Below are 12369 nucleotides of genomic sequence, written 5' to 3'. Positions count from 1 at the left end.
ACAGATACCCGGGAGTGAGTTGCAGACTGGAATCTAATCGAGGGGTTCAGGGTGGTTTATATATAGAATAACAGATACCCGGGAGTGAGTTACAGACTGGGATCTAAATGAGGGGCTCAGGGTGTTTAATATATAGAATAACAGATACCCGGGAGTGAGTTACAGGCTGAAATCTAATCGAGGGGTTCAGGGTGGTTTATATAGAATAACAGATACCCGGGAGTGAGTTACAGACTGGAATCAAATTGAGGGGTTCGGCGTGGTTTATATATGGAATAACAGATACCCGGGAGTGAGTTACAGACTGGAATCTAATCGAGGGGTTCGGGGTGGTTTATATATAGAATAACAGATACCTGGGCGTGAGTCACAGACTGGAATCTAATCGAGGGGTTCGGGGTGGTTTATATATAGAATAACAGATACTCGGGAGTGAGTTACAGACTGGAATCTAATCGAGGGGTTCGGGGTGGTTTATATATAGAATAACAGATACCTGGGCGTGAGTCACAGACTGGAATCTAATCGAGGGGTTCGGGGTGGTTTATATATAGAATAACAGATACCCGGGCGTGAGTCACAGACTGGAATCTAATCGAGGGGTTCGGGGTGGTTTATATATAGAATAACAGATACTCGGGAGTGAGTCACAGACTGGAATCTAATCGAGGGGTTCGGGGTGGTTTATATATAGAATAACAGATACTCGGGAGTGAGTTACAGACTGGAATCGAATCGAGGGGTTCGGGGTGGTTTATATATGGAATAACAGATACCCGGGAGTGAGTTACAGACTGGAATCTAATCGAGGGGTTCGGGGTGGTTTATATATAGAATAACAGATACCTGGGCGTGAGTCACAGACTGGAATCTAATCGAGGGGTTCGGGGTGGTTTATATATAGAATAACAGATACCCGGGAGTGAGTTACAGACTGGAATCTAATCGAGGGGTTCGGGGTGGTTTATATATAGAATAACAGATACCCGGGAGTGAGTTACAGACTGGAATCTAATCGAGGGGATACACTGGGTTATCAATGATGAATTCAGGAATAATGTCTGTGGAGAATAACTGAGATACCGCGCGTGTTTGGAACTCTCCGGGAAGCATTCTGGAATATATTTTCGCTCAGTCCTGCCTTTACCTGGCTTTGTTGTCTTCTGTGTTGTGATGGGTTTGTGACTGGTTCCCGGGGATTTGGTGGTTGTTGTGGAAACTGTGAATTAAAATAGTGAAGAATTCATCCCGAGATTAAATATAGAAGCACAGATATTCGAGAACATTCACACGAGAGGCTCAAAATAAGCGACTTCAGAGATTAAATCTGGAATAACAGATACCCGGGAGTGAGTAACAGACTGGAATCTAATCGAGGGGTTCGGGGTGGTTTATATATAGAATAACAGATACCCGGGAGTGAGTTACAGACTGGAATCTAATCGAGGGGTTCGGGGTGGTTTATATATAGAATAACAGATACCCGGGAGTGAGTTACAGACTGGAATCTAATCGAGGGGTTCGGGGTGGTTTATATATAAAATAACAGATACCCGGGAGTGAGTTACAGACTGGAATCTAATCGAGGGATTCGGGGTGGTTTATAGATAGAATAACAGATACCCGGGAGTGAGTTACAGACTAGAATCTAATTGAAACGTTCGGTGTGGTTTATATCTCGATTCCGTCGGGGAAAAAGATACAAAAGTCTGAGGTCACGGAACAACCATCTCAAGAACAGCTTCTTCCCTGCTGTCGTCAGACTTTTGAATGGACCTACCTCGCATTAAGTTGATCTTTCTCTACACCCGAGCTATGACTGTAACGCTACATTCTGCACCAGAACAAAAACAAAGAACAATACAGCACAGGAACAGGCCCTTCGGCCCTCCAAGCCCATGCCGCTCCCTGGTCCAAACTAGACCATTCTTTTGTATCCCTCCATTCCCACTCCGTTCATGTGGCTATCCAGATAAGTCTTAAACGTTCCCAGTGTGTCCGCCTCCACCACCTTGCCTGGCAGCGCATTCCAGGCCCCCACCACCCTCTGTGTAAAATATGTCCTTCTGATATCCGTGTTAAACCTTCCCCCCCTCACCTTGAACCTATGACCCCTCGTGAACGTCACCACCGACCTTGGAAAAAGCTTCCCACCGTTCACCCTATCTATGCCTTTCATAATTTTATACACCTCTATTAGGTCACCCCTCATCCTCCGTCTTTCCAGGGAGAACAACCCCAGTTTACCCAATCTCTCCTCATAACCAAGCCCCTCCATACCAGGCAGCATCCTGGTAAACCTCCTCTGCACTCTCTCTAAAGCCTCCACGTCCTTCTGGTAGTGTGGCGACCAGAACTGGGTGCAGTATTCCAAATGCGGCCGAACCAACGTTCCATACATCTGCAACATCAGACCCCAACTTTTATACTCTATGCCCTTTCTTCTCTATGAACGGTATGCTTCGTCTGTATCGCGCGCAAGAAACAATACTTTTCACTGCATCCCAATACATGTGACAATAATAAATCAAATCAAATCCTTCTCCCCTGTGTACTCTATGAACAGTATGCTTTGTCTCTATAGCGCGCAAGAAACAATACTTTTCACTGTCTCCCAATACATGTGACAATAATAAATCAAATCAAATCGAAAGCTGTCGGTGTATATATTGTAAGGGTGTCGTGTTAATTGTGTATATTTTTGTGTATATATTGTGAGGGTGTTGGTCCTGTCAGTGGTGGGAAGTGTGGGTAACCCTTTGCAACAGGTGACCAGGTGTTGGCTAGGCTGACTTACCCTGTTGGCACTTTTCAATGCAGACGCTGTCCACTGCGATATCGGACTGAGGGGTCTCACCTCGGGTTGCTTCTATAACAAACTGAGAGACAAGAAGATCATTCAAAACATTCCCGCAACCCCCACGAGAGGCAATCCGCTGTGATCGGTCGCAGAGTCATAGCGATATACAGCACTGAAACTGGCCCTTCGGCCCAACCAGGGGGCGGCACGGTAGCACAGTGGGTTAGCACTGCTGCTTCACAGCTCCAGGGACCTGGGTTCGATTCCCGGCTCGGGTCACTGTCTGTGTGGAGTTTGCACATTCTCCTCGTGTCTGCGTGGGTTTCCTCCAGGTGCTCTGTTTTCCTTCCACTGTCTAAAGATGTGGGGGTTAGCTTGATTGGCCATGCTAAAATTGCCCCTTAGTGTCCTGAGATGCCTAGATTAGAGGGATTAGTGGGTAAATATGTAGGGATATGGGGGTAGGGCCTGGGTGGGATTGTGGTCGGTGCAGACCCGATGGGCCGAATGGCCTCTTTCTGCACTGTAGGGTTTCTATGATTCATGCTGACCAGGTTTCCAAAACAACTGGTCCCATTTGCCTGCATTTGGCCCATATTCCTCTACTTTCCCTATCCACGTCCCTGTCCAAATGTCTTTTCAATGTTGTCATTGTACCCGCCTCCACCACCTCCTCTGGCAGCTCATTCCACACACCCGCTGTGTGAAAAGGTTGCCCCTCGGGTCCCTTTCCCCTCTCACCCCTCTGCCCTCTCGTTTTGGACTCGCCCGACCCAGGGCGAAAAGACCTCAGCCAAAAGTGTGGCACAGTGGTTAGCACAGTGTCAGGGAGCCCGGTTTGATTCCCAGCTTGGGACACTGTCTGTGCAGAGTCTGCACATTCTCCCCGTGTCTGTGTGGGTTTCCTCCGGGTGCTCCGGTTTCCTCCCACAGTCTGAAAGATGTGTAGATTAGGTGGATTGGCCGTGCTAAATTGCCCCTTAACGTCCAAAGATGTGCAGGTTAGGTGGATTGGCCATGCTAAATTGACCCTTAGTGTCCAAAGATGTGTAGGTTAGGTGGATTGGCCATGCTAAATTGACCCTTAGTGTCCAAAGATGTGCGGGTTAGGTGGATTGGCCATGCTAAATTGCCCCTTAGTGTCCAAAGATGTGTAGGTTAGGTGGATTGGCCATGCTAAATTGACCCTTAGTGTCCAAAGATGTGCAGGTTAGGTGGATTAGCCATGCTAAATTGCCCCTTAGCGTCCAAAGATGTGTAGGTTAGGTGAATTAGCCATGCTAAATTGCCCCTTAGCGTCCAAAGATGTGTAGGTTAGGTGGATCGGCCATGCTAAATTGCCCCTTAGTGTCCAAAGACGTGCAGGTTAGGTGGATTGGCCATGCTAAATTGCCCCTTAGCGTCCAAAGATGTGCAGGTTAGGTGGATTGGCCATGCTAAATTGCCCCTTAGTGTCCAAAGACGTGCAGGTTAGGTGGATTGGCCATGCTAAATTGCCCCTTAGCGTCCAAAGATGTGCAGGTTAGGTGGATTGGCCATGCTAAATTGCCCCTTAGTGTCCAAAGATGTGCAGGTTAGGTGGATTGGCCATGCTAAATTGCCCCTTAGCGTCCAAAGATGTGCAGGTTAGGTGGATTGGCCATGCTAAATTGCCCCTTAGCGTCCAAAGATGTGCAGGTTAGGTGGATTGGCCATGCTAAATTGCCCCTTAGTGTCCAAAGATGTGCAGGTTAGGGGGATTGGCCATGCTAAATTGCCCCTTCATGTCTAAAGACGTGCTGGTTAGGGTGCGTCGGCCGTGCTAAATTCTCCCTCAGTGTTACCCGAACAGGCGCCGGAGTGTGGCGACTGGGGGGATTTTCAAAGTAACTTCATTGCAGTGTTAATGTAAGCCGACTTGTGACGCTAAGAAATAAACTTTAAACAGAATAATGTCTTGTACAGTTGTAACCCAGCTGGTGGCTGGGAGTTGGTGATATGAGGAGTGGCACAAAGTGGTCAATTCTACCAGGAGCACGCGTGCGGCACCCCTCAGTGGTTGGCAGTCAGACAGTCGCCAATTCTAGCCTGCAACATCCCCCTCCCCCCTCCCCCCCGCGGACCCCCCATCTGCCCCTCCCATCTCCCCCCCCGCCTCCCCGATCCAAGCTGAACCGTCCAGTGCCAGGACAAGGGGATGTCCCACAGGAGGGACGGAGGGGGAGGGTCCGGAACAACAGGGCAAAGGAGGGCGATGCTTCCCCTGTAATTCAGATTGGCAGGGGGTCCTGCGCAGGGCCCCCCAGAGGCTTCTGGGATCTTGCTGTGTCGGTTCACTTGAATCGCGAGTCACACTCCCCCTGCCCCCCCATCTTTCCTCCCCTCGTCCATTATCCCTGCACCCTGGGCTTTCATAAGAACATAAGAACTAGGAGCAGGAGTAGGCCATCCGGCCCCTCGAGCCTGCCCCGCCATTCAATAAGATCATGGCTGATCTTTTCGTGGACTCAGCTCCACTTACCCGCCCGCTCACCATAACCCTTCATTCCTTTACTGTTCAAAAATCTATCCATCCTTGCCTTAAAGACATTCAACGAGGTAGCCTCAACTGGGCAGGGAATTCCACAGATTCACAACTCTTTGTGTGAAGAAGTTCCTCCTCAACTCAGTCCTAAATCTGTCCCCCCTTATTTTGAGGCCATGCCCCCGAGTTCTAGTTTCACCCCCCCAGGGGAAATCATAGATAGAAATCATAGAAACCCTACAGTGCAGAAGGAGGCCATTCGGCCCATCGAGTCTGCACCGACCACAATCCCACCCAGGCCCTACCCCCACATATTTTACCCACTCATCCCTCTAACCTACGCATCCCAGGACTCTAAGGGGCAATTTTTTTTTTTTTAACCTGGCCAATCAACCTAACCCGCACACCTTTGGACTGTGGGAGGAAACCGGAGCACCCGGAGGAAACCCACGCAGACACGAGGAGAATGTGCAAAGTCCACACAGACAGTGACCCGAGCATCGAACCCGGGACCCTGGAGCTGTGAAGCAGCAGTGCTAACCACTGTGCTACCGTGCCGCCAACAACTTCCCTGCTTCTATCTTATCTATTCCCTTCATAATCTTATATGTTTCTTTCAGATCTCCCCTCATTCTTCTGAATTCCAATGAGTATAGCCCCAGTCTACTCAGTCTCTCCTCATAAGCCAACCCTCTCAACTCCGGAATCAACCTAGTGAATCTCCTCTGCACCCCCTCCAGTGCCAGTATATCCTTTCTCAAGTAAGGAGACCAAAACTGTACACAGTAACTCCAGGTGTGGCCTCACCAGCACCTTATACAGCGGCAACATAACCTCGCTGTTTTTAAACTCCATCCCTCTGGCAATGAAGGACAAAATTCCATTTGCCTTCTTAATTACCTGCTGCACCTGCAAACCAACTCCTTGAGATTCCTGCACAAGGACACCCAGGTCCCTCTGCACAGCAGCATGCTGCAATTTTTTACCATTTAAATAATAGTCCACTTTGCTGTTATTCCGAACAAAATGGATGACCTCATATTTACCATTTTCTCCGGCCTGACATCCCTTCGACCCACAGGGTGGGTTCGCGAGGTCTTAACCGTCAACTGACCGGGACAGGCAGAGGGACAGGTAGTATTGAGGAAGCAGGGGGGCTGCAGAAGGACTTGGACAGGTTCGGAGAGTGGGCAAAGAAGTGGCAGGTGGAATACAATGTGGAAAAGTGTGAGGTTCTGCACTTTGGAAGGAGGAATGGACTATTTTCCAACTGGGGAAATGCTGAGGAAATCAGAAACACAAAGGGTCTTGGGAGTCATTGTTCAAGATTCTCTTAAGGTTAACGTGCAGGTTCAGTCGGCAGTTAGGAAGGCAAATGCAATGTTAGCATTCATGTCGAGAGGGCTAGAATACAAGAGCAGGGATGGACTTCTGAGGCTGTGAAGGCTCTGGTCAGACCCCATTTGGAGTATTGTGAGCAGTTTTGTGCCCCGTATCTAAGGAAGGATGTGCTGGCCTTGGAAAGGGTCCAGGGGAGGTTCACAAGAATGATCCCTGGAATGAAGAGCTTGTCGTATGAGGAACGGTTGAGGACTCTGGGTCTGTACTCGTTGGAGTTTAGAAGGGTGAAGGGGGAGGGATCTTATTGAAACTTACAGGATACTGCGAGGCCTGGATAGAGTGGACGTGGAGAGGATGTTTCCACTCGTGGGAAAAACTAGAACCAGAGGGCACAACCTCAGGCTGAAGGGACGATCCTTTAAAACAGAGATGAGGAGGAATTTCTTCAGCCAGAGAGTGGTGAATCTGTGGAACTCTTTGCCGCAGAAGGCTGTGGAGGCCGGGTCGTTGAGTGTCTTTAAGACAGAGATAGATAGGTTCTTGATTAATAAGGGGATCAGGGGTTATGGGGAAAAGGCAGGAGAATGGGGATGAGAAAAATATCAGCCATGATTGAATGGCGGGGCAGACTCGATGGGCCGAGTGGCCTCATTCTGCTCTGATGTCTTATGGTCTGACGAGGCTGAGGGTTTTAAGCTCCTATCGTGCCTTCCTCGAGGGCGCTAAGAGGTGAATTTTCCCCTTATCTTCTGCCTCCCCCCCCCCCACACACAAGGCTGCATTTTCCTGACCTGCTCACCTATAAGTAAGGAGAATGTGACCAATGTGCGGCCTACCTGAATCTTTGCGTCCCCGATGTAGGTCACCTCTGCCAACTTCCAGCCCGGCTGCTGATTCCCAATGAGGGTGAAGAGCGGCAGTCCCAGGTTGCCCTCTGCTGGTGAAAACACAGAGCGTCAGAGAGGAACATCGAGAAATGAGCAGGTCCCAGGGGCCGTTTGGCCGTGTTAAACTGCCCCTTAGTGTCCCAAAGATGTGCGGGTTAGGTGGATTGGCCGTGCTAAATTACCCCTTAGTGTCCAAAGATGTGCAGGTTAGGGGGATTAGCCATGCTAAATTGTCCCTTAGTGTCCAAAGATGTGCAGGTTAGGGGGATTAGCCATGCTAAATTGTCCCTTAGTGTCCAAAGATGTGCAGGTGAGGGGGATTGGCCATGCTAAATTGTCCCTTAGTGTCCAAAGATGTGCTGGTTAGGTGGATTGGCCATGCTAAATTGTCCCTTAGTGTCCAAAGATGTGCTGGTTAGGTGGATTGGCCGTGTTAAATTGCCCCTTAGTGTCCAAAGATGTGGTGGTTAGGTGGATTGGCCATGCGAAATTGTCCCTTAGTGTCCAAAGATGTGCTGGTTAGGTGGATTGGCCGTGTTAAATTGCCCCTTAGTGTCCAAAGATGTGCTGGTTAGGTGGATTAGCCATGCTAAATTGCCCCTTAGTGTCCAAAGATGTGCAGGTTAGGTGGATTGGCCATGCTAAATTGTCCCTTAGTGTCCAAAGATGTGCAGGTTAGGTGGATTGGCCATGCTAAATTGCCCCTTAGTGTCCAAAGATGTGTAGGTTAGGTGGATTGGCCATGCTAAATTGCCCCTTAGTGTCCCAAAGATATGCTGGGTAGGTGGATTGGCCATGCTAAATTGCCCCTTAGTGTCCAAAGATGTGCAGGTTAGGTGGGTTGGCCATGCTAAATTGCCCCTTAGTGTCCAAAGATGTGCAGGTTAGGTGGATTGGCCATGCTAAATTGTCCCTTAGTGTCCAAAGATGTGCAGGTTAGGTGGATTGGCCATACTAAATTGCCCCTTAGTGTCCCAAAGATGTGCTGGTTAGGTGGATTGGCCATGCTAAATTGTCCCTTAGTGTCCAAAGATGTGCAGGTTAGGTGGATTGGCCATACTAAATTGCCCCTTAGTGTCCCAAAGATGTGCAGGTTAGGGGGATTGGCCATGCTAAATTGTCTCTTAGTGTCCAAAGATGTGCAGGTTAGGTGGATTGGCCATGCTAAATTGCCCCTTAGTGTCCCAAAGATGTGCTGGTTAGGTGGATTGGCCATGCTAAATTGTCCCTTAGTGTCCAAAGATGTGCAGGTTAGGGGGATTAGCCATGCTAAATTGTCCCTTAGTGTCCAAAGATGTGCTGGTTAGGTGGATTGGCCATGCTAAATTGCCCCTTAGTGTCCAAAGATGTGCGGGTTAGGTGGATTGGCCATGCTAAATTGTCCCTTAGTGTCCAAAGATGTGCAGGTTAGGGGGATTGGCCATGCTAAATTGTCCCTTAGTGTCCAAAGATGTGCAGGTTAGGGGGATTAGCCATGCTAAATTGTCCCTTAGTGTCCAAAGATGTGCTGGTTAGGTGGATTGGCCATGCTAAATTGCCCCTTAGTGTCCAAAGATGTGCGGGTTAGGTGGATTGGCCATGCTAAATTGTCCCTTAGTGTCCAAAGATGTGCAGGTTAGGGGGATTGGCCATGCTAAATTGTCCCTTAGTGTCCAAAGATGTGCTGGTTAGGTGGACTGGCCATGCTAAATTGTCCCTTAGTGTCCAAAGATGTGCTGGTTAGGTGGATTGGCCATGCTAAATTGTCCCTTAGTGTCCAAAGATGTGCTGGTTAGGTGGATTGGCGTGTTAAATTGCCCCTTAGTGTCCAAAGATGTGCTGGTTAGGTGGATTGGCCATGCTAAATTGTCCCTTAGTGTCCAAAGATGTGCTGGTTAGGTGGATTGGCCGTGTTAAATTGCCCCTTAGTGTCCAAAGATGTGCTGGTTAGGTGGATTGGCCATGCTAAATTGCCCCTTAGTGTCCAAAGATGTGCAGGTTAGGTGGATTGGCCATGCTAAATTGTCCCTTAGTGTCCAAAGATGTGCTGGTTAGGTGGATTGGCCGTGTTAAATTGCCCCTTAGTGTCCAAAGATGTGCTGGTTAGGTGGATTAGCCATGCTAAATTGCCCCTTAGTGTCCAAAGATGTGCAGGTTAGGTGGATTGGCCATGCTAAATTGTCCCTTAGTGTCCAAAGATGTGCAGGTTAGGTGGATTGGCCATGCTAAATTGCCCCTTAGTGTCCAAAGATGTGTAGGTTAGGTGGATTGGCCATGCTAAATTGCCCCTTAGTGTCCCAAAGATATGCTGGGTAGGTGGATTGGCCATGCTAAATTGCCCCTTAGTGTCCAAAGATGTGCAGGTTAGGTGGGTTGGCCATGCTAAATTGCCCCTTAGTGTCCAAAGATGTGCAGGTTAGGTGGATTGGCCATGCTAAATTGTCCCTTAGTGTCCAAAGATGTGCAGGTTAGGTGGATTGGCCATACTAAATTGCCCCTTAGTGTCCCAAAGATGTGCTGGTTAGGTGGATTGGCCATGCTAAATTGTCCCTTAGTGTCCAAAGATGTGCAGGTTAGGTGGATTGGCCATACTAAATTGCCCCTTAGTGTCCCAAAGATGTGCAGGTTAGGGGGATTGGCCATGCTAAATTGTCTCTTAGTGTCCAAAGATGTGCAGGTTAGGTGGATTGGCCATGCTAAATTGCCCCTTAGTGTCCCAAAGATGTGCTGGTTAGGTGGATTGGCCATGCTAAATTGTCCCTTAGTGTCCAAAGATGTGCAGGTTAGGGGGATTAGCCATGCTAAATTGTCCCTTAGTGTCCAAAGATGTGCTGGTTAGGTGGATTGGCCATGCTAAATTGCCCCTTAGTGTCCAAAGATGTGCGGGTTAGGTGGATTGGCCATGCTAAATTGTCCCTTAGTGTCCAAAGATGTGCAGGTTAGGGGGATTGGCCATGCTAAATTGTCCCTTAGTGTCCAAAGATGTGCAGGTTAGGGGGATTAGCCATGCTAAATTGTCCCTTAGTGTCCAAAGATGTGCTGGTTAGGTGGATTGGCCATGCTAAATTGCCCCTTAGTGTCCAAAGATGTGCGGGTTAGGTGGATTGGCCATGCTAAATTGTCCCTTAGTGTCCAAAGATGTGCAGGTTAGGGGGATTGGCCATGCTAAATTGTCCCTTAGTGTCCAAAGATGTGCTGGTTAGGTGGATTGGCCATGCTAAATTGTCCCTTAGTGTCCAAAGATGTGCTGGTTAGGTGGATTGGCCATGCTAAATTGTCCCTTAGTGTCCAAAGATGTGCTGGTTAGGTGGATTGGCGTGTTAAATTGCCCCTTAGTGTCCAAAGATGTGCTGGTTAGGTGGATTGGCCATGCTAAATTGTCCCTTAGTGTCCAAAGATGTGCTGGTTAGGTGGATTGGCCGTGTTAAATTGCCCCTTAGTGTCCAAAGATGTGCTGGTTAGGTGGATTGGCCATGCTAAATTGCCCCTTAGTGTCCAAAGATGTGCAGGTTAGGTGGATTGGCCATGCTAAATTGTCCCTTAGTGTCCAAAGATGTGCAGGTTAGGTGGATTGGCCATGCTAAATTGCCCCTTAGTGTCCAAAGATGCGTAGGTTAGGTGGATTGGCCATGCTAAATTGCCCCTTAGTGTCCCAAAGATATGCTGGGTAGGTGGATTGGCCATGCTAAATTGCCCCTTAGTGTCCAAAGATGTGCAGGTTAGGTGGGTTGGCCATGCTAAATTGCCCCTTAGTGTCCAAAGATGTGCAGGTTAGGTGGATTGGCCATGCTAAATTGTCCCTTAGTGTCCAAAGATGTGCAGGTTAGGTGGATTGGCCATACTAAATTGCCCCTTAGTGTCCCAAAGATGTGCAGGTTAGGGGGATTGGCCATGCTAAATTGTCCCTTAGTGTCCAAAGATGTGCAGGTTAGGTGGATTGGCCATGCTAAATTGCCCCTTAGTGTCCCAAAGATGTGCTGGTTAGGTGGATTGGCCATGCTAAATTGTCCCTTAGTGTCCAAAGATGTGCTGGTTAGGTGGATTGGCCATGCTAAATTGCCCCTTAGTGTCCAAAGATGTGCGGGTTAGGTGGATTGGCCATGCTAAATTGCCCCTTAGTGTCCAAAGATGTGCAGGTTAGGTGGATTGGCCATGCTAAATTGTCCCTTAGTGTCCAAAGATGTGCAGGTTAGGGGGATTGGCCATGCTAAATTGTCCCTTAGTGTCCAAAGATGTGCTGGTTAGGTGGATTGGCCATGCTAAATTGTCCCTTAGTGTCCAAAGATGTGCTGGTTAGGTGGATTGGCCATGCTAAATTGCCCCTTAGTGTCCAAAGATGTGCTGGTTAGGTGGATTGGCCATGCTAAATTGCCCCTTAGTGTCCAAAGATGTGCAGGTTAGGTGGATTGGCCATGCTAAATTGTCCCTTAGTGTCCAAAGATGTGCAGGTTAGGTGGATTGGCCATGCTAAATTGCCCCTTAGTGTCCAAAGATGTGTAGGTTAGGTGGATTGGCCATGCTAAATTGCCCCTTAGTGTCCCAAAGATGTGCTGGGTAGGTGGATTGGCCATGCTAAATTGCCCCTTAGTGTCCAAAGATGTGCAGGTTAGGTGGGTTGGCCATGCTACATTGCCCCTTAGTGTCCAAAGATGTGCAGGTTAGGTGGATTGGCCATGCTAAATTGTCCCTTAGTGTCCAAAGATGTGCAGGTTAGGTGGATTGCCCATACTAAATTGCCCCTTAGTGTCCCAAAGATGTGCAGGTTAGGGGGATTGGCCATGCTAAATTGTTCCTTAGTGTCCAAAGATGTGCAAGTTAGGTGGATTGGCCATACTAAATTGCCCCTTAGTGTCCCAAAG

General features: G+C 48.6%; 1 protein-coding gene across 1 annotated transcript in view; it reads right to left on the bottom strand.

The window, feature by feature from the left end:
* LOC144487293 (IgGFc-binding protein-like) overlaps positions 1-12369 on the bottom strand; it is a gene marked incomplete at its 3' end in the record, with an annotated part of 192889 nt that overhangs the window by 165908 nt on the left and 14612 nt on the right. The window contains exons 8-10 of the mRNA XM_078205374.1: positions 7481-7578; positions 2798-2879; positions 1148-1219 (exon numbers count right to left, since the gene is read on the bottom strand). Coding sequence (XP_078061500.1) covers positions 1148-1219; positions 2798-2879; positions 7481-7578 — 252 coding nt within the window. The remainder of the gene's footprint in view (positions 1-1147; positions 1220-2797; positions 2880-7480; positions 7579-12369) is intronic.

This window comes from Mustelus asterias, unplaced genomic scaffold, assembly GCF_964213995.1.
Source record: "Mustelus asterias unplaced genomic scaffold, sMusAst1.hap1.1 HAP1_SCAFFOLD_707, whole genome shotgun sequence".
NCBI lineage: Eukaryota > Metazoa > Chordata > Chondrichthyes > Carcharhiniformes > Triakidae > Mustelus > Mustelus asterias.
This window is presented reverse-complemented; position numbering and strand designations above follow the sequence as displayed.